Below are 24,559 nucleotides of genomic sequence, written 5' to 3'. Positions count from 1 at the left end.
ATTAGCCTGGACCTTAAAGAGACCCTGTTGCCAGACCATTCATGTTAAAGCGCAACTTCACCTCAGTTGAGAGAGGGGAGAAGAAAAAAAAAAACACATTCCCCCTCTGGGCGATCTATGTACATTGCAAGGATTTTGAGCAACTTTGTTGCAGATTTCTACCTTTTGTTATTCTGAAGAAATCCCCGTTTGTTTCGGGAGCGATTTCATATTAGGAAAATTGCAGGGTCTGCATCCCTTTAGATGCTATTTCCTTTTGGGAGTATCTCATGAAATTTTTGTTACAGGGGAATGCCTGAAATCAGACTTGTATCTTAGGCAGACTTCTGGGGAAAATCAGTATGCCAATCACACAAGTAGGAAATTATGTTTCTGTACTCATTCTGTGTACAGAGCTCCTCCGGGTAGCCATATTGCATCGCATTTACAGAAAATTACAGCTCTGCAGATTAAAAAGAAAAAGGTAACTTAACATTCAATTACAATATGACTTTTTGCATATGTTATATCTTTTTTATTTGCCATTTTTACCCCATGAAAGTGGAGTTACACTTAAATTTATATATAATCGTATTAAAAATGTGTTAAACAAAATTTTAGGCATTTTTTTAACCAGGAAAAGCCTCCCTTGTGCAGACATCCAATAGCCTTAAGGCTGCTGCTTGGTGCCGCCATCTTGAATGTGATGTCTGCAGGCTCAAGGTGGTCACTCCTCCACTGACACTCTATAGTATTTCCCTTTTCCGGCAGCTACATGAAAATGTTATGTAGGAAGATGAAGGGAGAGGAGGAGCTGGCCCGAAACAGACCATAATTAGATGACAAAGTCAATAAAAAAACTTTTTTTGGGGGGGGGGGGTGGGAGGAGCAAGTAAGCATTTAAAAAAAAAAAAATCTGCTTTTACCTGCAATTTTACCAAGTGGATTAACAGGGTCTCTTTAAAGTTCAGTATCAGGAGAAATCGTTTTGCATGGGATGCCCATTTGAGGGCCCGAGAAACCATGAGTGGGGGCGCCATTGCCTTTAATCTGAACCCCCAAAACTGTCACGCCGTAAGGAAGTGTACACCACCCAATCAGCCTGCCTGCGCGCATGTGTGTGTGTGTGTGTTAAAGGAGTCTCCTATCAGCTTGATGTAAGAGATGAACAGATAAAACAGGTTTAAAATTAGTCTGTTATAGATGAAGCATGCCTTGTTCTTTAATATAAGACATTAGCAACTGTAAATACATAATAAAATTAAAAAAAGACAGGAAAAAAAAAAAAAAACTAGCAATAATCAGTGTTTTTCGGTGGATACACAATTGCTCAAACTAATCTTTTCTACAAGACTTAAATGTAGCTGGGCTTGTATTTTCAGATATCACCACTGGCTTTTGGCTGGTGATGAGTTCAGGGCCTTTTTCATGAACGTGAAAAAAATAAAAGATAAAAAAAAAAAAATTAAAAAGTTTATATTTAATCTTTAGTTTTGATTTAAACATGTTTTTTTTTTTTGTTTTGTTTTAGTTTGATGTCAACACCAGCTCTGGAGAAGGGGGGAGACCACTGAAGGGTTTTCATAGCAGCACACACTTGCGTTTCTTCTTGGGCTCCGGAGGTTCCAGTGCGGCCAATATCGCCTCGTCAAATACATTCTTTAGGCCTTTCTGGAAAGGGTCAAACAGAAAAGAAATGGGCAGTCTCATTTTATGATTTCAGAACAGATGATGTAAAAAAAAAAAAAAAAAAATAAAGCTTCCCAAACAACGTCAACATAAAAATGTCAAACCTTCCTAAACTCCCATGGATTAACCTTAGGAACCCAGGTTTAAATTTTTTGCACAGCTCTTATATTACCTTTGGTAGAGTAAGACCACAAGAGATTTCAACTTAAATATGTATTTTTTTGTTGGAATAGATAAGCAGTCATTAACAGTATATTTGAAGCCAACAATTAAAAAGGAAACACCAAGAAGAACACCCTGTCAGAAAAGAGCTCCTCAAGACTGGGGACCGAGTCAAGTGAAGGAAATAAATGGCACAAAAGTCTCTTCTTTGCATTTACAAAGTCCTTGGTTCCAATCCGTTCATTTTTGAGCTTCTCTTCGACCAGGTCCTTAACAGTTTTCAGTGTAAGTAATGGCTAAGAGTATGGCACAGATGGCAAATTGGCAGAAAATACATGGAAAGCACACCATCACATTTAGCAGCCATTTATCAAAGTAACGTAATAAAAATAAAAAAGGTACAAAGAAAAGCAGAATACTTCCCCGCCGACTACGCCAAATGTACAACAAAAGGTTAAAATTGAAAATAACTTCATTAAGCATACGACAAAACCAGCATCGTCTCGGCAAATCTTACTGCATTCCCGAAGGGTAGAATGCACAACGCTCCGTCAAATAAACTATTTTTTAAAGTTACAGTATCCAAAAAGGGAAGATTAAAATGTTTTCTCATATCTACCACAAAAGCGGATTGACACTAAATCACTACAAATGCACAGCCAAATGACCTGTGGGTTTGAAAAGGGATCAGGTAACCCCTGCCCTTTCCAAAATGGTAAAAAGTAATGCATTAAGACTACATTTTAAAAGTTATGATCTAAACTAAACCTCAACACCCCCTCTACCCCCAAAGCAGTCTTCCCTTGGCCCGGGGTTGTCACACAAGAACTTATTTCAGAGTTAAGGTGCGCCATCTATTAACACAGTGAAGATGGCCATTTTGCTCAGGGCACTAGGAATTGGCATTGGCCACTGAGGGCAAAACGAGAACACATAATTCAGCAAGTTCTTAGTGAGGTTACAAAATGAAGCGACTCAAATGTGGAGAATAAGGCAAACCCAACCATTGCCATTATTTGGGTTCTAGGTGGGTTTAAAATTAACCATTGACTTCTATTTAAACTCTAGGTGACTTCTGTTGTTGGACTCCAATCTCGCCCTTCTACTATAACCACACTTTGGAGGCTTTCACTGCTTCAATCCACATTATGTTACACTGCAGCTTACTAAGGAGAAAGAGGAATCCTCCTTTACAATGGGGCGGGCAAAAGTATGGACCTCCTCTGGCAAGAACTTATAAGGCTTTGAAGTGGCAGCTCAACCTTGAATTATAGAATGAACACTTAGGCTTAGTTCACACTGGTGCAATGCGCGATTCCAGTGCGGTTTCCTGCATCTCATTCGCAGACAGTTCGCCCTGCCCTCTGCAAACCACAGAGTGTCAATGTAAAGTTAATGACATCCCCAAAACTGGTTCGCAGATGGCAGCGTGAACTCGGACAGGAATCAGATTGCATGGGTGCAAAAAAAAAAAAAAAAAAAAAGGGGGGGTCCTGTACCCTTTTGGTCCAAATGCAATGTGAATTCAGTCACACAAACTGTATGGCTGAATTTGCATTGCACATACATGGCATGTGATGGGCACAGCAATGCGGGGCAAATCGCATGCAATGTCTGATGGCACCAGCTTGAACCCAGCCTAAGCTGCCATACAACACATGTACCTTGACATCTGTCCAAGCTTTGGTTGTCAAGCAATCAGCATTTGACACTGCCAGCTATTTACTGGAATTACTATGTAGTTCAGCCCAGCTTGTGCCAACTACGCCTTTGACAGCATCAGGGCACAGAGGAAGCATTTTCCAGTCAGGCTTTGCACATTACAAGTTGTGCATGCACTGCGTGAAGTCACCAATACCCAGCAGTATCCCTTGCCAATTGCTGGAAAACTAAAAGTGCAGTCAAATATGGTGCTGCGCATTAACCACTTGACCTCCAGAAGATTTACCCCCTTCCTGACCAGTCCATTTGCAATACAGCATTGCGTTACTTTAACAGACAATTGCACAGTCATGCAACACTGTACTTCTTTTTCCCCCCCACAAATGGAGCTTTCGTGTTATAAACAATCGGTGGGTGGCTGGTGGACATTGAGTGCACGGTACCCCCTAATGGGCTCCCGCTGTGTGTGATCACAGAGGGCGTGAGCCGCCAGCAGTGCACACGCCCTACCCAGAAGGGCTGGTTCATGTATTTACACACACGATCGGGCGCACAGCTACCACCCTGTAGCAGTAAACCTGCTTTAGGGCAGTCAATGAAGGTAAATGTGCTGTATGGCCGTTTCATGTTCACAAAATTATTCCAGGGTGAACTTTCGAGAGCCTCTACAGTAAATTTTGAAAGCCCACAAAATGGCTACTCCACTGTAAAGTTGACAACTAATCACACTGCTCAGAAAGACATTAGCAAATAACTTGTTGCGGATCAAGAATAACTTTTGTAAGAATAGTACATGTTAAGCCATTTCTTAGCTAATAAAACGCTTAGGCAACCCAAGAAACAGTTAAGAGAGTCCAATTTTTGCCTTTTAATAGCACGGCAAGCAGCTGTCAGGTTGAGATTGTTAAGGAAAGACGCACAGGTTTTGCCAACATCTCGGTTTTATTAGAGTTTCTGCTCGTCGTTAATAATTAGAATTGCTACAGTAGGTGGACATAGTAAAGCAGCATTGAGAGAAAGGGGAGGAGGAAACAGTTAAACAGAGTTTAGAATATACAGCACTTCCTTTTTGGCTGAGTTTCCGGAGGCTCGAGGGCAGCTAGGATAGCCTCATCAAACACATTCTTCAGACCTCTCTACAAGACAGAGGGAAGGAAAGAAAACAGCAGCGAGGTTAGAGGATTAGAAAGAAATGAAACAGCAGACATAAAAAAGTATTGAAAAATTAAAAAGAAAGCACTTAGGAACCAGTAGCAATTCCTAATCACTGGAAACTTGTGGCAGAGAAGACATGCTATTGTTAGTATGGTTAGAAGTAACAGTTACAGCAAAAAGAAGCCAGTTTTGCAGAATATCACTTCTCCATTATCAGCAGGATGGAAACATGGTCCGTCAGGTGATCATGGCTCATTGGTGGAAGACATTCAATTTGAGATAGGAACAAAAAAAAAAAAAAAAAAAACACAAATCTATGGTTACGCTGCACCCAAAAAAGAAAAAATATGACATGAAAACAGTAGCTTTTGGAGCTGTAAATGTCAGCATGCATTAAAGAAAGTCATGCAGTTCTATTCCTTTTCCCACCAACCTCTAGTGGACAGAAACCCAGAGAAGGAGCCAGCATGGGAAGAATTTTATTTAGTGCCGAATGTTTAAAATGGAACTAAACCCTCCCATCGGTTTGGGCCGAGGAAACTGCCATCTTGGCCTCCGATCTTCAACTGCCATGAGGCTGTACATGTGATCAGTTATGACACCAGCTATTCGATGGTTTGAGCACAACCAATGTTACAAATGTCAGGAATCTAATGTTTTTTGAAACGGTTAAAATTAATGAGTTTAGCTCCACTTTAAAGCAACCCCATCTCAAAATGTTCTTGGTAAAGGGATTCCTTTAGAACATTATGCATACTTTCCTTTCCCACTAAATGCTACTCTAATCCTAACATATGGTCCCCCAAAGTCTTCACAGAAACAGACGCTCCCAGGAGTGTTGATCGTCTGGGTACCTCTGAAGCCCTCCGCGAGTCCTCCTGCTTACCACCACGTCACTGCCGTCTCTAAATCACTGCTGTAATGATGTGGAGGACATCAGGAGGACCCAATGAGAGCTGCAGGAGACCCAGAAGATTGCGACTTCCCTGAAAGCATTAGGTTTTCTAGGGACTAAGGACCCCTTCACACGATTGGACCGTTCAGTTCCGCCTGTCAGTTTTGACAGCTGAGCTGAGCTCCATGCATCTCTATTGAGCATCGGATGTCAGCGGAGACATGTCCGCTGACATCCGACCCGATCAAAACAGACATATGGGGGATACATCCCCATCCATGGCGGATCGGATGAGATCTGATAAAACCGGACATGCTGTCCGTTTAAATCAGATCGCTCTATAGGAAACAGCGGCGCCCGACAAGCCCCTCCCTGCTCAGTGAGCAGAGAGGAGCTTGTCATCCGCAAGCTCAGCGGAGATCAATGGACTGATCTCCCGCTGAGCTGGCAGACTCCGTAGCGATGGAGTCCGCCTCGTGTGGAAGGGGCCTTAAGGGAGCCTTTCCTTGGGATAGGAGCAGCGTGTGGCAGCAAAGATAAGTGCACTGTTCTTTTAGAAGACTGTCCTCACTAAAAATTCTATAAGACGCCTTTCACACTGGGTCGCTTTGCAGGCGCTATAATGCTAAAAAAATAGCGCCTGCAAAGCAACCTGAAACAGCCGCTGCTGTGTCCAGTGTGAAAGCACCGAGGGCTTTCACACGGGATCAGTGTGCTAGCAAGACGGTAAAAAAAGTCCTGCTAGCAGCATCTCTACAGAGGTGCTTTGCTGTGGTTTTAACCCTTTCTCGCCCGCTAGCGCGCGTGTGTGTGTGTAAAAGCACCCTAACGGCCAAATAGCGCCACGAAATTTATGGTAAAGCGCCGCTAAAAATAGTGGCGCTTTACCACCGACGCAGGCCCAGTGTGAAAGAGGCCTAAGACTTCTCGGATTAAATGCAGGAGACATTAAAAAACAAAGGGAAAAAAAAAGAGGAAGTTGTGCCATTTTTTTTTTTACGTTGTAAAAATGAAACTAGTGAAGTTATAGCTTTGGAAGAAGTCGGGAAGAACTTTTATGAAGTTTTTATTGTTGTATGCATTACTGTTGGGGGGGGGGGGGGGGGGGGTTTGCCTTACTTGATTCTTTAGAGACAAAGCAAGAGATCTCAAAGGGGAAATCCCACCTTTAACATTGGTGACTGGGACAGTTTTAGGTGTGGAGGTAGGATATAAAATGCAACAGATGCTTCTATCTCTTCAGGGTGTTAGCAGTGCCGACTCCCCACTGTAGCCATTACAATGCTATTTAGAAACCTTTGCTAAAGTCGCAGTTTGTTTCTTGTGCGGATTTAATAAACCAAGCTGAATCTGCTTATCTAAATCAAGAAAGCAATATTGGCTACAACGGCCATGGTGAGAAGAGTTCCAAAACTCCAGCAGAAAGATTTCCAAAGCAAGAGACACAGAAGCAACTGGCCTATATGACTTGCCAGCATCCACCCGAAACTAAAATAGTTTGAAGACTTGGCCTTAAAGGATCTGTGACCTCAGAAACATGGTTTGCTGAAATGTTGGCCTGCTTTATTTGCCAAAAATGGCCATTTTTAGCACGAATGATGATAGGATGGCCAACATGGACTACAATGAAGACAAATAGGAAAGAAAACTGTGAAGAAGGAAAAATAAATAAAAAAGCAGTTTTCAGTAAGTGAACAAAAGAAGAATAAAGGTGAATTGATAGTACTGGAAGACTTTTAGGCACTGTGTGAAGCAGAAAGAGAAGATGGTCTGGTGTTTAGAGCATGCAGTTCAAGTCGATTGCTGAACAAAAGAACAGAAAAGCAAAAATTAGAGAACAGAACTACAAACAAAAAGTATGAACACTCATAAGGTACTAACTGGACTCTCCTAAATCCATTTTCAAGTGGTTGCCTTTGGTTTATAGAAAATGACATGCTTCTGAGTTACTTCGGAAAAGGAGGTTCTTCTTGCAATAAATGTGAACAAGCCATTCATTGGGTTACATGATTTCTGAACCCCGGAACTGAAACCAACTTACCCAAGTAGGACAGGTGCTAAAAGGAGGTTTTACCCACATCTATGCAAACACATTCTCCAACAATGTTTAAAAAAAAAAAAAAAAAATAGCCAAGGGGGTACCACATCCAATAAAAAAACTGTTAGAAAATAGTCTTTGGACATTTTGAGCGGACCCTACCGGTACCAAAAAGGAACACAGTTTTACAAAAATGGATTTATTTAATGTTACAAAATGAATTTTGTAACATTAAATACATTTTTGAAAACTATAGTGTTCCTTTCTGGTACCGGTAAGGTCCGCTCAAAATGTCCAAAGACTATTTTCTAGCAAGCAATTACCAGGTAAGAGTCCGGGCCGCTGTGTAAATGTAGCCAGTGTTTCATGAACAGCCATTTCTTTGAGTCTCCATTCACACAACTTTGACACAACTTTTTGGAAGGGTGCAACTTGGATGCGACTTTGGATTCGCCCAGTGATCATGGACAACTGTTGAATGAAAAAAATTCAGGTGCGACTTTCATGTGTCTTTTGAAGTCTATGGCCATCAAGTTGCATGGAAGTTGGACCAAAGTAGTGCATTAAAAACTCTGGACGTCGCTCTGACTTTAATGGGGTTGTAAAGGTAAAAAAATGTTTCCCCTAAATAGCTTCCTTTACCTAGTGCAGTCCTCCTTCACTTACCTCATCCTTCCATTTTGCTTTTAATGTCCTTATTTCTTCTGAGAAATCCTCACTTCCTGTTCTTCTGTCTGTAACTCCACACAGTAATGCAAGGCTCTCTCCCTGGTGTGGAGTGTCGTGCTCGCCCCCTCCCTTGGACTACAGGAGAGTCAGGACGCCCACTAACACACAGCTCCTTTCTCCATCTGCAACGTAGAGAGCGTCCCGACTCTCCTGTAGTCCAAGGGATAGGGCGGGCACAACACTCCACACCAGGGAGAAAGCCTTGCATTACTGTGTGGAGTTACAGACAGAAGAACAGGAAGTGAGGATTTCTCAGAAGAAATAAGGACAGTTAAAAGCAAAATGGAAGGATGAGGTAAGTGAAGGAGGACTGCACTAAGGTTAAGGTATGAATGGTATTCATTGGATATCATGAGATGCCACTTTGATGTCCATGTCACATGACAAGTCACACAAGTGTGAATGGAACCTGGGTGAATACAGATCAACGCTTTCCTAGAGAGCCTTAACAAAATTTGTCAGATTTAATATCCAAGGACCCCCATTTCCAATACACTGGTGACAAATCGAACACCACAGAGAACTATGAATATTTGAAGCATAGCACTCTATGGTTGATTTACTAAAAAAACTGAAATGTGCAAGATCTGATGCAGTGGTGCATAGTAGCCAATCAGCTTCTAACTTCAGCGTGTTCAATTAAGCTTTGAAAAAAAAAAAAAAAAAAAATTTGGAAGCCGATTGGTTACCATGCACAGCTGCACCAGATTTTGCACTCTTTAGTTTTAGTAAATAATCCCCAAAGAGTGTACACAGATCTCAGAAATGGTCCTGGTTACTATACTGCCAATTCTAAAAACTCGTTGGTTGTTCCTGAGTCTGAAAATGTGTTAAAACAGTTGGGACATAAGCTACATTCAAATAACTTCCGCTTTTACGGCTGCTGCCACAGCACCTTTGTGTAACAAAGTATGTCAATGGGAAATTGGGAAAGAAGAGAACAGTGTCAGAAATGCAGCCAATTCTGGTGTCTAACCATAGTATGAGATCATTAGCCAAAGAGGAAGTTACACAATTGGCACCGGCAGTCTCTTTCCTTCCATGCATCTTAGTCCAGCCAGAGAAGCTGGTACAAGAAGTATCCTACGTGAAAGCACGGCTAGATTAAAGTACAACTGTTCTGAGACAAATATGTACACCGCCAACCCCTCCTCAGGTTCGTTTTTCTGTCTTCGAAGTTGTACGATTGTTCCACATAAGTGATGTTGCATTAAATCTGAGACAGTCACATAAAATAGCATTTTCAGAAGTAGGTCACCAATGGCAGTCACCATATTCTCTCAACACAGTTTCACACTTTGTACACAGTCACAGTGTGTGTGTGTGTGTGTGTGTGTGTGTGTGTGTGTGTGTGTGTGTGTGTGTGTGTGTGTGTGTGTGTGTGTGGTGTGTGTGTGTGTTTTCAGTAATGAAAGCAGACCTTCCACCTCAGTGAAGAGGTGGGGTGATGACATCTTCACCTGGTCCAAAACAGAAAACACTTCTCATTCATTGAGCGAGATGTTTTGTGACTGGAGCAAATGCTGATAAATCGCCCTCCTGTGTTCACCAAGCAGGGCAGCCGCTTGGCACTGAACCTGGACTCAGGAAGCAATGACAGCAATAGCTGTACCTACCTCCAGTTTAAATAATAAAAAATAAATAAACTATAAAAAAATAAAAAAAAAATTGTAATAGATAAAACAAAAAGGTTTAAAATATCATGGACCACTATATAATTGAAATTCTTTGATTTACTCTTTTAATGCGACTCTTGCAGACCTGATAGGCTGCGCAATGGCCAAATGAAGAGAGGCTAGCAGCTTAAAGTTGCTGTAAACCCTTTAAGTGTCTTGAGGGTTAACATTGAAGTCTATGACCCTTTACAACCACTTTAACCTACAGGTAAGCATAGATTAAAGGCTTACCTGTAGGTGCCTGAAATTTCTCCTAAACCTATACGGTTTAGGATATTTCCTAAAATCACGGGCGCCGATGTCTACGACGCATGCGCCGTAGAAATCGGCATGGGTGCACTTTAGCAATGGCGATCGTAATATTCCAAAGGGAGTCTGTGCCATGGCTGGCGGCTCACGCACGGGAGTGACGTCATGACGGCTCCGGCAAATCATGCGCCAGAGCCGCAATACCCAGAAGTAACCCCCGGGAAAGATGCCGGCCGCCCAAGAGGTGTACAGGGACAGCTGCGGGGGTTTGGATTGGAGGCGAGTATGCTTTGCATACTAGCTCATTATGCCTTCGTCATGCAAGGTGTCTTTAGTGCCTTTACTTCCTCTTTAATAGTCCCATGTATAGTTTGTAACTCTAGGTAAGCCGATAAGGTTTACCTAGAGGTACTGTAAATATATACTAAACGTGCGCCATATAGGAGATATTTACTATATATGCAGGCGATGACATTGGCGCATGCGCTCTGAAGGAACAGCCACCCATGCCGTTCCTTCAGAATCCTGTGCTGTGAATGACAGATCCCCATCGCATGCGAGGGGAGGTTACGTCATTGTTGTCCTGGCCAGTCACACAGCTGGACGCTGCCTCCAGGTGAAGACATTGTATCGCTGGAGGGCTTTGTTTTCAGGCAAGTTTCACATAATGCAATGCAATCTAGTACATTGTTTTTTTCAGACCTGGAAGATAAAGGCATAAACAAAACAAAAAAAACCCATCAATTTACAACCGATTTAAGCCGAGTACACACAGTTTGTGCAACCCCGTGTCTTGCAAACAAAACAAAAAAACTGTCAGTTACGGTCAGGAGCCGCTGTACTAACCATGCAAGTTTAGTCCAGCGATCTCCCCTGTTGAGCTGCTGTGTTTGACTATTTTCATAATCGATTAATTGGCCAGTAACATAATGGGTTAAAAAAAAAAAAAAAGCCCTTTATAGTACACAAAGAGCAAATAACATTTTAGTTTTAACCCCATTATGTTAAACGTCTTAGGCCTGGTTCACACCTATGCGTTTTTTGTCCCAGAAACGCACTACAGTTCATTTACCATGGTAAAAAATGCAGCATGCTCTATTTTTTACTGCACCAGAAAGAGCGTGCTGCATTTTTTCTGCACAGAAACTGCACTGGAACCTAGCAAATTTTGTCAAAAACGCACTGAACTGCATGTGGTGTGAATTGTAAGCAAAAATTGATCGGGAAACGTATTCGGAGTGCATATGTTTGGCATGAACTGGCCCTAAAAATGCATGCACAGTGTTTTCCAATGGCTCTAGTTCACACAAGTGCAGTCAGTTCCAGTGAGCTTCTGGTGCAGAAACTGACTCAATTGGTGTGAACTAGAGCCATTGGAATATATGAAAAACACTTGGCATGCATTTTTATGCAGAAAAAAAAAAAAAAGCACACAGAACTGCATCTGGTGCAAACTGGCCCTAAAAGACAATCTTTTTCAGACGCTTGTTGGTTTCAAGGCCCCCCCCGCCAGAAAACTCAGATCAGCGATCTGTCATTGGCTACGAGTGCTGATCGTAGTATGACGACTGCTGGTTTTCCCAGCATGCACATCCGACAGAAGGTGGCTGAACGGGCGGCTTTTGTCAGCCAGACCGACAGACACACACGAGCAGAATGTTGGTCGGTATTTTTTGTACCAGCAAATGTCTCGTCATTCTGCCCCTGTTTACATTACAGGGCTTTAGCTTTTCCTCAGATAAGTTCTGCACTAAAGGAACAAAATATATTCACAGCACCCCACTGACTCTGCATGCAAACCTGAGCAATATTCACAAAATAGTGAACACACCAGCAAGGAAAATACAAAAGTACGACCTGCTAAGATTTCTTACCTGCGTCAGTGCGGAACACTCCACATATTTAACTGCCTTCAAGTCTCGGGCCAGCTTTTCAGCTGTCTCTGGAGTGATTGGTTTCTGTTTATTTTTTGCGAGCTTCTCGATTGTGGAGGGGTCATCCCTTAAGTCGATCTGTGTTCCAACAAGCAGGAATGGAGTCTTGGGACAGTGATGAGTGATTCAGGTACCCACTGGAAAAACAATGGCTCTGAATGAGTGCATGTTACAACCATTAACAGATCAGAACATTTTAACTAAACGGTACAAAACAAAACTAGGTTATGAGTTGTGGGGCTCTGTCCAGTTTCGCTGCTTTTTGGAGTGCCAACAGCATATTCAAAAGGAATAGACTGCCTTACTGCAATGCAAGTTTGGTAAACCTCATGGATCTATGAGAGAAGTAGATAGAGCCAATGCTCATTTGGTTGTACTTCTGTGAATCAGTTTGCTCTGCGATCCATTTGCAGAAGACAGCGAGCTGAAGTCTGCTGACGTCACAGAGCCGGTTCAGGCTCAGAATTAGTCCACATGCCTGGACCGGCACCCAGCGAGCCTCAGAGCCTGAGCCGGCCGATCCCATCCCTTCCACACCCCAGTGAGCAAGGAGGGGGCAGAGCAGACAGCAGTGACTGACAGTCAGCAGCTCTGTGCTCAGGGAGCTGTTAGGACCGAGCGAACGGCGATGTTAGGGGACTCGGTTCTCAGGTCTTAGAGATGCCAGGGAACCAAGTATGACTATTAAAGCAAAAATCCCATAATTTCTCTATTAAACCGATTCGTTATCCTCATACAAGCAAACATGCACACTGTATAAGAGATCCAACACCTGCATGAATAATCTTACCTTTTCTTTCACATTTTCAAATGAAGATGGGGATACCACTGAGAAACAGACGAGGAACACATCTGTCTGAGGATAGCTAAGAGGTCGTAATCTATCGTAGTCTTCCTGTCCTGTAGAGAGCGGGGGGAATGGTTTATTATAATTCTGTATACTGCGCTGACGGCAAACCATTTATTTGCACACACTGAAAACACAAACTGAAAGATTGACATGTAATTTCCTAAAAGGTATTTCCACTTATGCAGCTAAACTGAGATACTTTATATACTACACGTTTCCATTCACATACCTTTCAAATAACATTACAAACTGCTGCTTACCTTTTAAGGGTCCTCATGCAGGCTTTCCACCTGATGGAGTTTTGCTCAGCAGCTGATCGATCCGTTATCCCCTCTGAGCAGGTGGACTGACAGGCCCGTCCCCACTCACTGTGCAAAGACGACCTGTCAGAGGCTCGCTCTTTTCTATGGGAGATCGGATGAAAACAGACCACCTGTCAGTTTTCATCCGAACCTCCAGACAGATGGAAAATAGGGGTTCCATACGTCTAGATTTCACAGACAGGGGTCGGGTACCAGTGCATGTCAGAGGACATGTCACCGCCGACATCCATCATTCCATAGAAGTGCATGGAGCGACCGATCAGGTCCGCCTGAAAAAAACAGATCAGAGCGCCCGTGTGAAAGGGGCCTTACTTGCTAAAGATTTCCCTTTTACATATTGTTGAGGGATTTGGGGCGATCATGTTTACCAGAATCAATTATGTACTGCGCTGGCAAATTAGCAGATGTTCATATTGTGTCCTTAAAAGGGTTAAAGATCTCAAGGCTTAAACTGTACGTTGTGTTGATGCGCTTAAAAAAATTATATATATATATATATATATATATATATATATATATATATATATATATATATATATATATATATATATATATATATATATATATAAATATATATATATAAATATATATATATATATAAATATATATATAATAACAGTCCCTGAATCTGTCCCCCAATTGCACAATGTAAGCGATGCTGAATATAGGCTTCTCTTAAAGAATAAAGTTACCTTTTAAGAAAAAATACACATTTTTGGGAAGGGGGAAACGCTGGTGGCAGGAGCTGGAACATATTACATGTTCCAAAAGATGAACCTAGCGTCCTCTGTATAAACTTGCTCCAGGAAACTAGAAAGTATACTGGGAATGGGAAAACCTAGCATACTGAGGGCTTTCCAAATTTGGCTGCAAAGCATTCTAACAATTTTTACTCCCCACTGTGATCCAGATCTCTCCACCACCTGTCTATGTAAACATAAAGATCCTTTTCTAAATCTAGTCAAGCATAGACCTAAATATTTACATGGTGAAACGTCAAGCTCCAGTGAGATAAAGTATTGCAAGAGCTGCCATGGGGGGGGGGGTTACAATCTATGTCATCAGCCATTTTAGATTAGAACAGGCTTATTAGAGCCTACTTTTAATTAGTCCAGATGTGTCTGAGGTTATCGCCATTCTACTAGGAGAGTACAGGTTTTCAATTGCCATATTATTGTGTCAAAGTCTGCAATAGTATGGCAAAGTTCTGTCCTGGTGGCTAATTTGCATTCACAATACAATTAGCATTCCTGCAAAGCAAGTCTATTTCCTGGTAAAAGCAAAATTATCTCAAAACACTGCATCCTCCAGTAGATTCAAAAAACACACAGCATACCTTCTTATTTCTAGTTATCGGGCCATAAGGCATACCTGTCACTCCATTGTTCTTCACCAGCATTCTACACTTGACAGTATTAACCCTTGAAATGTGCAATTACCCCATACCAACCTCTGCCATACAGACACACAAATACCAAGGCTAGTTTGGGCTGAAGACCCTTAACCGCCTGCCGTATAGTAAAATGATGGCTACAGGGTGGTTTTATTGTTCTGGGACAACATCATAGGACGTTGTTCTACTCTTGCAAGGCAATTGGAGAAATGCACAGATAATCTGTGCCACCCCACGTGATGCCAATCAGAGATCAGCAGTGCCACCTCAATGAAGGAGAACATTTTTCAAAATTTGAAAAAAAAAAAAAAAAAAAGGGGAAGACACTGGGGAAATGGCTGGATGATGGAGGCACGTAAACTGACCACACTACCATGGATAAGCAGCCATGATAAACGTGGTCAGTATGAACGGGGGAAGACAAGTTCAGCCAGGACCAACCAGGTATCATACAGCATTTTTAAAAAGGTTACAACCACTTTAACACGCTATTGCATTTTTTTTTAAGAAACTAAGTGGAAAACCAGCTTAAAAACTACCTTAGCATGGAATACTAAATCAACATTACAGGGCTAAAGTGCTAACCAGGTGACCATACCTGCCCGATCCCAGCATACAATGAGCTGTCCACATTTCAGAGTAGGTCATTCAGGGCTATTCTTAGGCTCCTTTCACACTTGCCGACTCCAAAGTGGTGCGGTTTTCAGTGCAACTTTTGAAGTGGACTGATATGACCAACACTGGCTTTTAAGTCGAATAAAAGTAGTGCAAGAACCATTTCTGAAGTCGCAGCGACTTTAGTCGTGTCAACTGGAGCAGCTCTCAGAGTTACATGGCATTTCACATGTCCTGCGACTTTGGGCCCCAAAAGTCAAAAGGCGTGGAAGGCGCCTTAGTGTTTAAAAACACATTAAATGTGACAGTGCAAATCCTTTAGAAGTGCAAAGTTGGTTTCATTTTAGGGCCCTTTTCACACTGGGGCGGGAGGTGCGGTATAGCGCCGCTAAAAATAGCAGCGCTATACCATCGGAATTGCCGCGGGATTCGGCCGCTAGCGGTGCGGTATTAACCCCCGCTAGCGGCTGATAAAGGGTTAATACCGCCTGCAATGCGCCTCTGCAAAGGCGCATGGCGGGCGGTATTACCGCGTTATCCCATAGTTTTAAAAATGGGAAGGAGCGGTATACATATCGCGCCAAAGATGCTGCTTGCAGGAGATTTTTCTCTCTCCTGCCAGCGCATCGCCTCAGTGTGAAAGCCCTCGGGCTTTCACATCGAGTATGCTGGGCAGGAGTTTTTTTTTTAGGTGGTATAGCAGCGCTATTTTGAGCGATGTAGCGCCTGAAAAAACTCCTCAGTGTAAAGAAGGGGCCTTAAGGATTTTTCTCACAAGCAGTAATGCGTGTCGTAGAGCTGCACAATTAAATCAGTAAAAAAAAATTGTTATCTCAATTCAACCCGACGATCTCCAACAACAAGTGGAGAAACTTTATCTGCTCACTCAGCTGTCAAAAAAAAAAAAAAAAATCCGGGCAGTCTGCCAAGTTTTTAACGGGAAACATTGTAACTAATGCTTCCTTCTTGGATGAAAAGGGATAAACTTTTGTGCAAGGGCCCTTTCACACTGCAGACCCTATGTCCGTATTTCAGTTATCCGAAAATACGGACATACATTTGTCCCTATGGGATTGCAGATTAACATGACATCCGATCTCATCGGTCCCTGCTATGGTCAATTTCTGCAGACGGAGGAAAATTCTATTTTTCCATCTGCGGATCGGATGAACACGGACAGACGGTGCGTGTTCATCCGATCCTCCCCATACAGAGAGCAGAGATCTGACAGGGCAGTCCCTGCACAGTGTCCACAGGGACCGCCCTGTCATCTGCCGGCTCATCGGGGATCAACGGAATCGATCCCCACTGAGCAAGCGGATGATAAAGGTACAGATCCTCGCGGGTATCATTACATGTGAAAGGGCCCTAAAGAAACAAACTTGGCAGACTGCCTGGATTTTAACAACATGAAACATTGCAACTAACTTCCTTCTTAGAGCAAACTTCTGTGTGCAAATGCAGGAAGTTTAAGTGGTTAAAGTCCAAATCTTTTTCTGACACTCAAGTTAAAAAAAAAAAAAAAAATCCATATTTTTTGGCTAGAAAATTACTTGGAACCCCCAAACATATTTTAGCAGAGACCTAGGGAATACAATGGCAATTGCTACAATATTTTGTCACACTTTATTTGCCCAGCAGTCTTTCAAAGGCAAAAAAATAATAATTGCGATTCTCATATTAGCCAGAATCGTGCAGCTCTAGTGTGTTGGCAGCTTTTGCCACCAGGTAGCCTAATTTATGCAATTATCTACTACAAAAATGTTAAGAAAAAAGTAAAAGGTCATTTACCTGCTGTATCAAATAGCCCTAGGGTGTACGGCTCGCCACCAATCATAACTGTGACAGCATAGTTGTCAAATACCTGTGAAGGAAGATTACAATTAGACAATACAGGAAAAACAAGTGGTTCCATCCATTCTTTGTGTAGTATAAGCAGTAGACACAACAAGGAGGAGGAATGAAGTGTATATGAACAGTGTATTGTGAATGAGGTCATTGTATTTCTGGAATGACTTGTGTTCAACCAAATGCAGCAACTGAAGGATATTGTTTCTTAGTACAATAAGAACGCACACAACAGTCAGCCCCTTTCAGGGAAACGTTTGGTTTGGCATTTTCCCACAAGCCATGCGATAGAAGTCATCACTCAAGCACTGTAAGGAAACATTCTTTATGTCTTGAGACTTATAAAATGTATTAGCAGTAAAGCTACCTTTAAATTACATCTGAATGCCAACTTTACAGGGAAGAAGATAGATAATGCAACATGTATGTAATGCTGTACATTGTAAGATGGCCACGAGGAGGGTCAGAATAGGAAGGTCAAGTTTTATAACTGCGGAGATAAAACCACTTAACCAAAACAGAAGCTTTGCAGGCCAATTTTTGCAATACGGCACTGTGTTACTTGACAACCTGCACGGTCTTTTTCAACACTGTACTCAAAACATATTCTCCTTTTCCCCACAAATAGAGCTTTTTGATGGAAAACACTCTCAAGCATCCCAATCCAGGCACACTCAGAGGGTTTTCGGTCAGTGTCATACACTATTTCAGTGGGGTGAGCAGCTGAGCTCTGACTGTTTTTCTCAGGCAGTCAGCTGGATACAGAGGTGCTGCTATAGCTGGCAATAATGCTTTCTAAGCAGCTACATATTGCTAGTATGGCTGATCAGCAGCAGCTGCTTAGAAATCCTGACTAACCATTAAGGCTGCATTCACACCTCCGCGACAGATACGCCGCATACGCGGCGTATTTTGCCGCGAGTGTGTAACTTTTTTTTTTTTTTTTTCACAAAGCCTTCCCATTGCTTTGTATGGCCGAACGCCAATGTCGCTTTGAAAAAAAGGGTCCGGGACTTTTTTTCAGGCGACAGGCGTTACGGCGTCTATGAGATGTGAACCATCCCATAGACAGCAATGGGAATTCTCCCCTCTAGCGGCACAAGCGTCCGGCGTTTTGTCGCCCTAGATGTGAATGGGCTTTAAAGCAGGCACTTCTGTAGCTCGCTCAAGATGCTGCAAAAAGCCAACTGGTCTACAGCTACAAAGTGACTGTAAAGGCTCACCCTTTTTCTTTAAACAAACATGTTATACTTTCCTGCTCTTTGCAATAGTTTTGCACAGAGTGGCCCCCGAACCTTCTCTTCTGGGGAACCCCACAGGCGCTCTTAGCAATTCTCCATGTGCCCCCATAGCTTGGGGGGGGGGGGGGAAATGTGAGGGCTCGATTCGGGGCTGTGTGCATCTATAGACACACAGTGCAACTTGGCCCTGCCCCCAGTCCCTCCTCACATGATTTGACCGACAGTAGCAGGGCTCCCAGCAAAGCTTGTCAGAGCACTGAAGTCGGGCATAGCACTGAACAAGCATAACAGTTTTTTTGTTTACCTTAAAACGCTTCTAAAGTCGTAAGGTTTTAAATCTTGAAAAAATTCTGTGAGCCCCATCTCAATCCAGCAATGTTGCAGAAGAGTTTAAAGCCGTCTGGGACTCTCCTACCTCACTGTCTGAGACAGAAGCGTGGAGCCATTGGCTCCTGCTGCTGTCAACGTCAGCAAGCCAATGAAGAGAGAGCAAGAGCAAAGAGGGGGGGGGGGGCGCGAAGCCCAAACCGCAGCTCTGTGCCTGAATGGACACAGAGCAGTGGCTCAGAAACCCCCATAGTAAGCCGCTTGCTGTGGGGGCACTCTGCAGGAGCGAGGGACCATTAGCACCAGTGAAGGACCCGAGCAGAGGAGGATCAGAGCTGCTCTGTGCAAAATCATTGCAAAAGAACACAAGACTTTAGTATCACGTAAAGGCAGATAATGCATTAAAAAGCAGTAAAAAAAAAAAAAAAAAAAAACACAACAAGACAATGGTATAATGTGCTAGTATGCATCACATACTAGCAATTAGGAAATGCTTACCTTAGAATGAAGCCCTTTAGCGGTACACTGTAGCGGCTGACAGGACTTTAAATCTTTACCCAGGTCTTCCCCTTCTGGGTTTGTGTGCTCGTCCATCTTAGTGGGGAGTCACGGCACAGAGCTCTGAAGGGACGGCACAGGTATGCCGTCCCTTCTGAGTGTGCGCATCAACTATGACACCGGCTTCATGCAACGTGAATATCTCGTAAAACCGTTTGCAAGTTTAGGAGGTATTTACTGTAACTACAGGTAAGCCTATAACGTACATTTAAAAACAGATTTTACCTACCACTTTTTAAGGGAAAAAAAAAAAATTACAATCACTTTAAAGGGGTTGTAAAGGTAAAAGTTTTCACCTTAATGCATTAAGGTGAAAAAACATCCGATTGGTGCCCGCCCCCCCCCCCCCCGAGACCCCCCCGTTTTACTTACCTGACCCGGTTGCATTCACGTGATGTTCTTCGTTTCCCCAGCCTGGCCGTTGATTCTGGCTAGGCTGGGCAGATTGATAGCAGCGCAGCCATTGGCTGGCGCTGCTGTCAATCACAGCGGAATGACGCGGCGCGCCGTGGGGCTATGGCCGCCGATGTATCACGGGGAGCGCGATCGCAAAAGCTTTCCAACATGCGAGGGAGCTCGCATGAACGTGGAAAGCTTTTGCGAGGAGGAGCCGAGACCAGCCGCCGAGGGACCCCAGAAGACCCCGGGTCACTCTGTGCAAAACGAACTGCACAGCGGAGGCAAGTATAACATGTTTGTTATTTAAAAAATACTTTAATACTTTAACTGCAATGCATCTTTCCAGGGAACAACACTGCCAAGACCCATGTCACACTTGTGGCCATGTTGCTGGGCAACAAGTGCAGGACAGGGCTGGGCAGATAAAACACTCATACGTTTGCACAGGACACTCCTTCACTGGCTGGAATAAAATATTGCTCTTTCACATACAAGTGACATTTCATGACATTTCCATCAGCGAGTGACGCCCTGCTCATAGGGTTAGCCATGGAGCAATTTATTAAAAAATAGTTGTTTTTCATTGTTCTATCCAGTAAACCCCGTCATACACATCACCAGCAACAAGATCACAACGTACATCAGAAATGTAATTTTTGTAACTGCTACAAAACCAGAGGGGACATGGGTCACAACGGGCATGCATCATGAGCTTTCTGGGGAGCTCTGAAGAACTAGGGGGAAAATAAAAAAGGTCTGTAGGAAGGTGACAGCCATCTGTGCATGAACTTGGCAAGACAGGATATCAAGATGAATGAACAGATGGAAGAGGCAACTTTCACAGTGTACAGCAGTAACAAAAAAGGTGACAGACAGTGATGAAGGTTAGAAAAACAAACTACAAAGCTGCAATAAGCACCTGAAATGAGTGAACTGTACTTACCGTTGGTACATTACTCTGATGGGAACTTGTTTGTGGTATATGAAATTAAGAGACAGGTTTTACCCACAGCACCATCACCAACGACCACACACTTAATAGTCTGCATGGCTGCTACCTTCTGTTGTCAATGTCGGCAACGCTTGATCAATGCAGACCTGAAAAACAAGAAGCAAAATGGCTTATTATTACAAGAAATCAAAGAACATATTAGTGGCATAGAGAATGTTCCTTAGGAAGAAAAGGTTTTAAAGCTCAGTCTTATAAAAACAACCCCATATAAAAGCAAGCAACACAAGTTGTTATCTGTGTACTGATTTGCATTGATGGACTATTGTTCACAAATCTAGGGAAAACGCAAAACCACCAAACCTCTTTGCGTTGGCGGTACGCACATATGCGAACTCTCAGTGGGTTGGACCTGATGGTGAGAGGCCACATGTGTACTGCCCGAGACTGCAATCCCAGCGGCTAATGGAAAGCTTTCAATCTCCTTGCGATCTGGCGCTTTCATCATGTGACCGTCACTCACGTGGTCAGATGATCAGAAACATCTTTCAGATTCCCTGTGTAAAGGGGGAGAAGAGATCAGCGATGTGCATGGCTACACTCCATTCTCCCCCTTGCTTCCTCTTCTCACAGCATTTCGAGAAGCAGAGGAAGCCATTGGCTTACTGCTGTCAATCAAATGCAGTGAAGAGGAAGTGAGGGGCGGGCCTAAAGCATGCTGTGCAAGTCTACAGTGCGCTAGCTCCATAGACACCCACAGGTCGGGAGCTCACAGGACTAGCTTTTCCCCACAGCAAGCGGCTTACTATAGACTTTAGTAGCACTTTAACCACTTCAATACCAGGCACTTACACCCCTACCTGCCCAGGACAATTTTAAGCGCTGTCACACTTTGGGTACAGTGTTGCATGACCGCAACTGTCATTAAAACTAAATGTTATTTTTATTTTCACTTTCATCAATTAGAGCTTTCTTTTGGTGGTATTTGATGACCTCTGCGGTCAACATTTATTTTTTTGGTTTGTCATAAAACCTGTTATCCCCCTTCATGATATGTAGAATCAATGGGCACTGATAGGCGACATGACAGGTGTTACTGTGGGGTAGTAATAATTGCACTGTTGATGGGGCATGCATGTTTTATTATTGGGTACTTTCTGGGCATGCGATTTGTACATTTGACGGGGCTGTGCCGATTATCAGCACAGACCCCTTCCGACAGGAATAGCCACCGGGCGACCGTCTCTCCCAGTCAGCGCGAAACCAAGAAATGTTGTCTACCGGCACTTCCTGGTTCACGCCATTATCAGCTGTAAATGGTCACAGCTGATCACGTGGTAAGAAGCCTCTGACAGAGGCTTCTCATTATGATCAGAGATGCAGGGTGTCCTACTGACACGCCACACACACACACACTTTATCCTGCTGGACGTCAATAGACGTCCAGTCAGGATAACAGAACCACGGCAATATGTTATTGACCGGGCAGGAAGTGGTTAAAGCAGATCAAATGTAGGTCAGAAGGTGGGTCAACTGTAGCTTTAAATATATATATATATATATATATATATATATATATATGACAGAATTTTAGGAGGTTTGGCTGGGGCTATTTGTGGGAAATGTTTTTGTATTAAGAAAATTAAAAATGATTTGAAGGAATAAAATAAAAAAAATTGATAAATGAATTTTGAATGACCACAGAAGTGTCTCAAACTGATATAAACTATTCCACCCACACAGGACAGAAGCCAAAACCTGTCTGCACCTTAACCTTTCAAGGAGAAAAAGGTTTTGGGTCCATAACTTTTTAGGTTTTAAACTGTATATAAAACAAAATTCTTTGTTTAAAAGCCAATTTAATACATATCTGCACTTGTACGGGAAGTTACACAACACCCTTAGCTAAACCTGACAGAACGGCCGTCGCATTGCACGTGGTAAACGATTGGTCAAACAGATCAATTAGATTGTCCTCCAGCCTCAGAGAATGCTTAGCCTTAGTTCTGTTAGAACTTTCCGTATCTCAGTTTATACAGGTAACACTACAGAGCACAAGAAGAAAATAATCACTCAAGGAAAGTCTGCTGGAATGACTTCTATGTCACCGACTTACACAAATATTTACACTCCCAAACTTCAATAAAAAGGAGCAGGGTGCAATATAACATTGTGATTTATAGAGAAACTCTGGGAGGGACACAAAACGCGGGGGTTAAAAAAATTATGCGTTCTCAATTGTAGCATTTGCTATATCATCGCTTGTGTGTTCTGGGTATGTCCAGTGATTTTCCACAGGATTTATCTTACCTTCAAGAAATACGTCAATGTATATACAAACTAGTACGCAACACTCTCAGACCATAGCCTGGGTTCACACCTATAATGTCCAATACAAATAAGATGCCAAACATGAAAAAATGCTCTCATAAACTAAGTGGAGGTAAACACCAATTTTTTGGTTTTTTTTTGCCGTCACTATGTAGAGATAAGTGTGCCCAGTCTTGCCACACAGAGTTAATCCAGCTCTGAGGCAATCCTCTATTGTTCAGTGAGATAAACAAAGGAGAAAACTTTTGTCCGTTCCGCCCCTCCTTGCTGTGAATGACAGGTTATTTACATATCTCATGCACTTAGCGCTAGCCTGAGACGGGCATTCAATTCCTACTCCTTTTCTGAAGTCATGTGGTTACTTTTCTGGATTGTGACTGGATGTTGGTAATCATAGCAGAATTCAGTGCAAGAAATACACAGAACAAAATGCATGTTGACAAGGGGAGTGTAGAGGACATCACAACTCCACCCACCGAGATCCAGACAACAGATCCACCCACAGAATCTGCAGTTATTCAGTTCTTATAACAGACATTTGACAGGTAAGGATACATGCAGGAGGCGTCTATATCCTTATAGATCAGCACTATGGCAGGAGTTTAGAAAGGATGAGAGGGGGTTACATCCACTTTAAATATGTACAATGATAGGAGCTCACAGCAGCATCTGGACATGTATATGAAGCCATCCATAAAATGTCCCTGCTATGCCAAAAGCACAATGAAATAATAGACTAGACTGCAAAATGCAGTCCGGGGGTCAGAAGTGGCCATTGGGGCACCATTCCTCCCACCAACACCACCATTCCTCCAATTGATACCAACAGAGCATTATGCTTTCCATGCAAACAAATAATGGGGCATGGTTTATGCCCAGTGAGGCTGAAGCATTTACTGCCCCCACTGGTCACAGTCCGTGTCACTCCCCCCCCCCCCAGCATAAAGTCTGAAGGCAAGTAAACCGGCCCTTTGCTTAGAACGTTTTGGTGAGCCCTAGAATAGATCACATCACCCTTCCTTCCCACTAGATGCCTCGTGGGCAGAACATTGCCATAATTTTATCTTATCCAGGAAATGGTTTAAGAACACAGTTTTCCCCCTGACATTCCAAGAATCCACGTGCACCTTGACGGTCCGAAAACAGCAAGAAAACCAACCCATTCAGTACGAGACAACTGAAGGGGGCAAGGATTATCCAAAAAGGAGCATCACAGAAACCAGTATGCATTTCACCAGCGCTGTGAACGCCAAAAGGAGTGGGGGGCGTATCTATGCAGAGACAGATTCCTTTTGTTTGTTGTTGTTTTGTTTAGAGAACAAACAACTTTTACTTTTAAGCTCTCAAAATGCACATTGCATAATCACAATGAACATCAAGTTAAATATATATATTTTTTATTATTATTATTTATTATATTATTAAAAAACACACAAGCTGTGCTTTTATGTTCATGTGTCCCGTCCCTTTTTAGAGATTAGCAGCCATAAAAGGAAATAAATGGCGGCATAAAGTGAGGTTACACTTAAGACTTTCAGAGACAAAGAAAACATGTAG

The 24,559-nt window shown here is 42.8% G+C and overlaps 1 protein-coding gene across 1 annotated transcript in view; it reads right to left on the bottom strand.

Annotated features, from left to right (window-relative positions):
• Positions 1–857: 857 nt before the first annotated feature.
• CDC42 (cell division cycle 42) overlaps positions 858–24,559 on the bottom strand; it is a 60,220-nt gene continuing 36,518 nt past the window's right edge. The window contains 6 exon segments of the mRNA XM_040326288.1: positions 858–1,650; positions 12,109–12,293; positions 12,296–12,305; positions 12,959–13,068; positions 17,141–17,227; positions 20,678–20,820. Of these exon segments, the coding sequence (XP_040182222.1) occupies positions 1,561–1,650; positions 12,109–12,293; positions 12,296–12,305; positions 12,959–13,068; positions 17,141–17,227; positions 20,678–20,771 (576 nt within the window). The 5' untranslated portion in view covers positions 20,772–20,820 and the 3' untranslated portion in view covers positions 858–1,560.

This window comes from Rana temporaria, chromosome 10 (assembly GCF_905171775.1).
Source record: "Rana temporaria chromosome 10, aRanTem1.1, whole genome shotgun sequence".
NCBI classification, from domain to species: domain Eukaryota; kingdom Metazoa; phylum Chordata; class Amphibia; order Anura; family Ranidae; genus Rana; species Rana temporaria.
The sequence above is the reverse complement of the archived record's forward strand: the minus strand, read 5'-3'. Positions and strand labels throughout refer to the sequence as shown.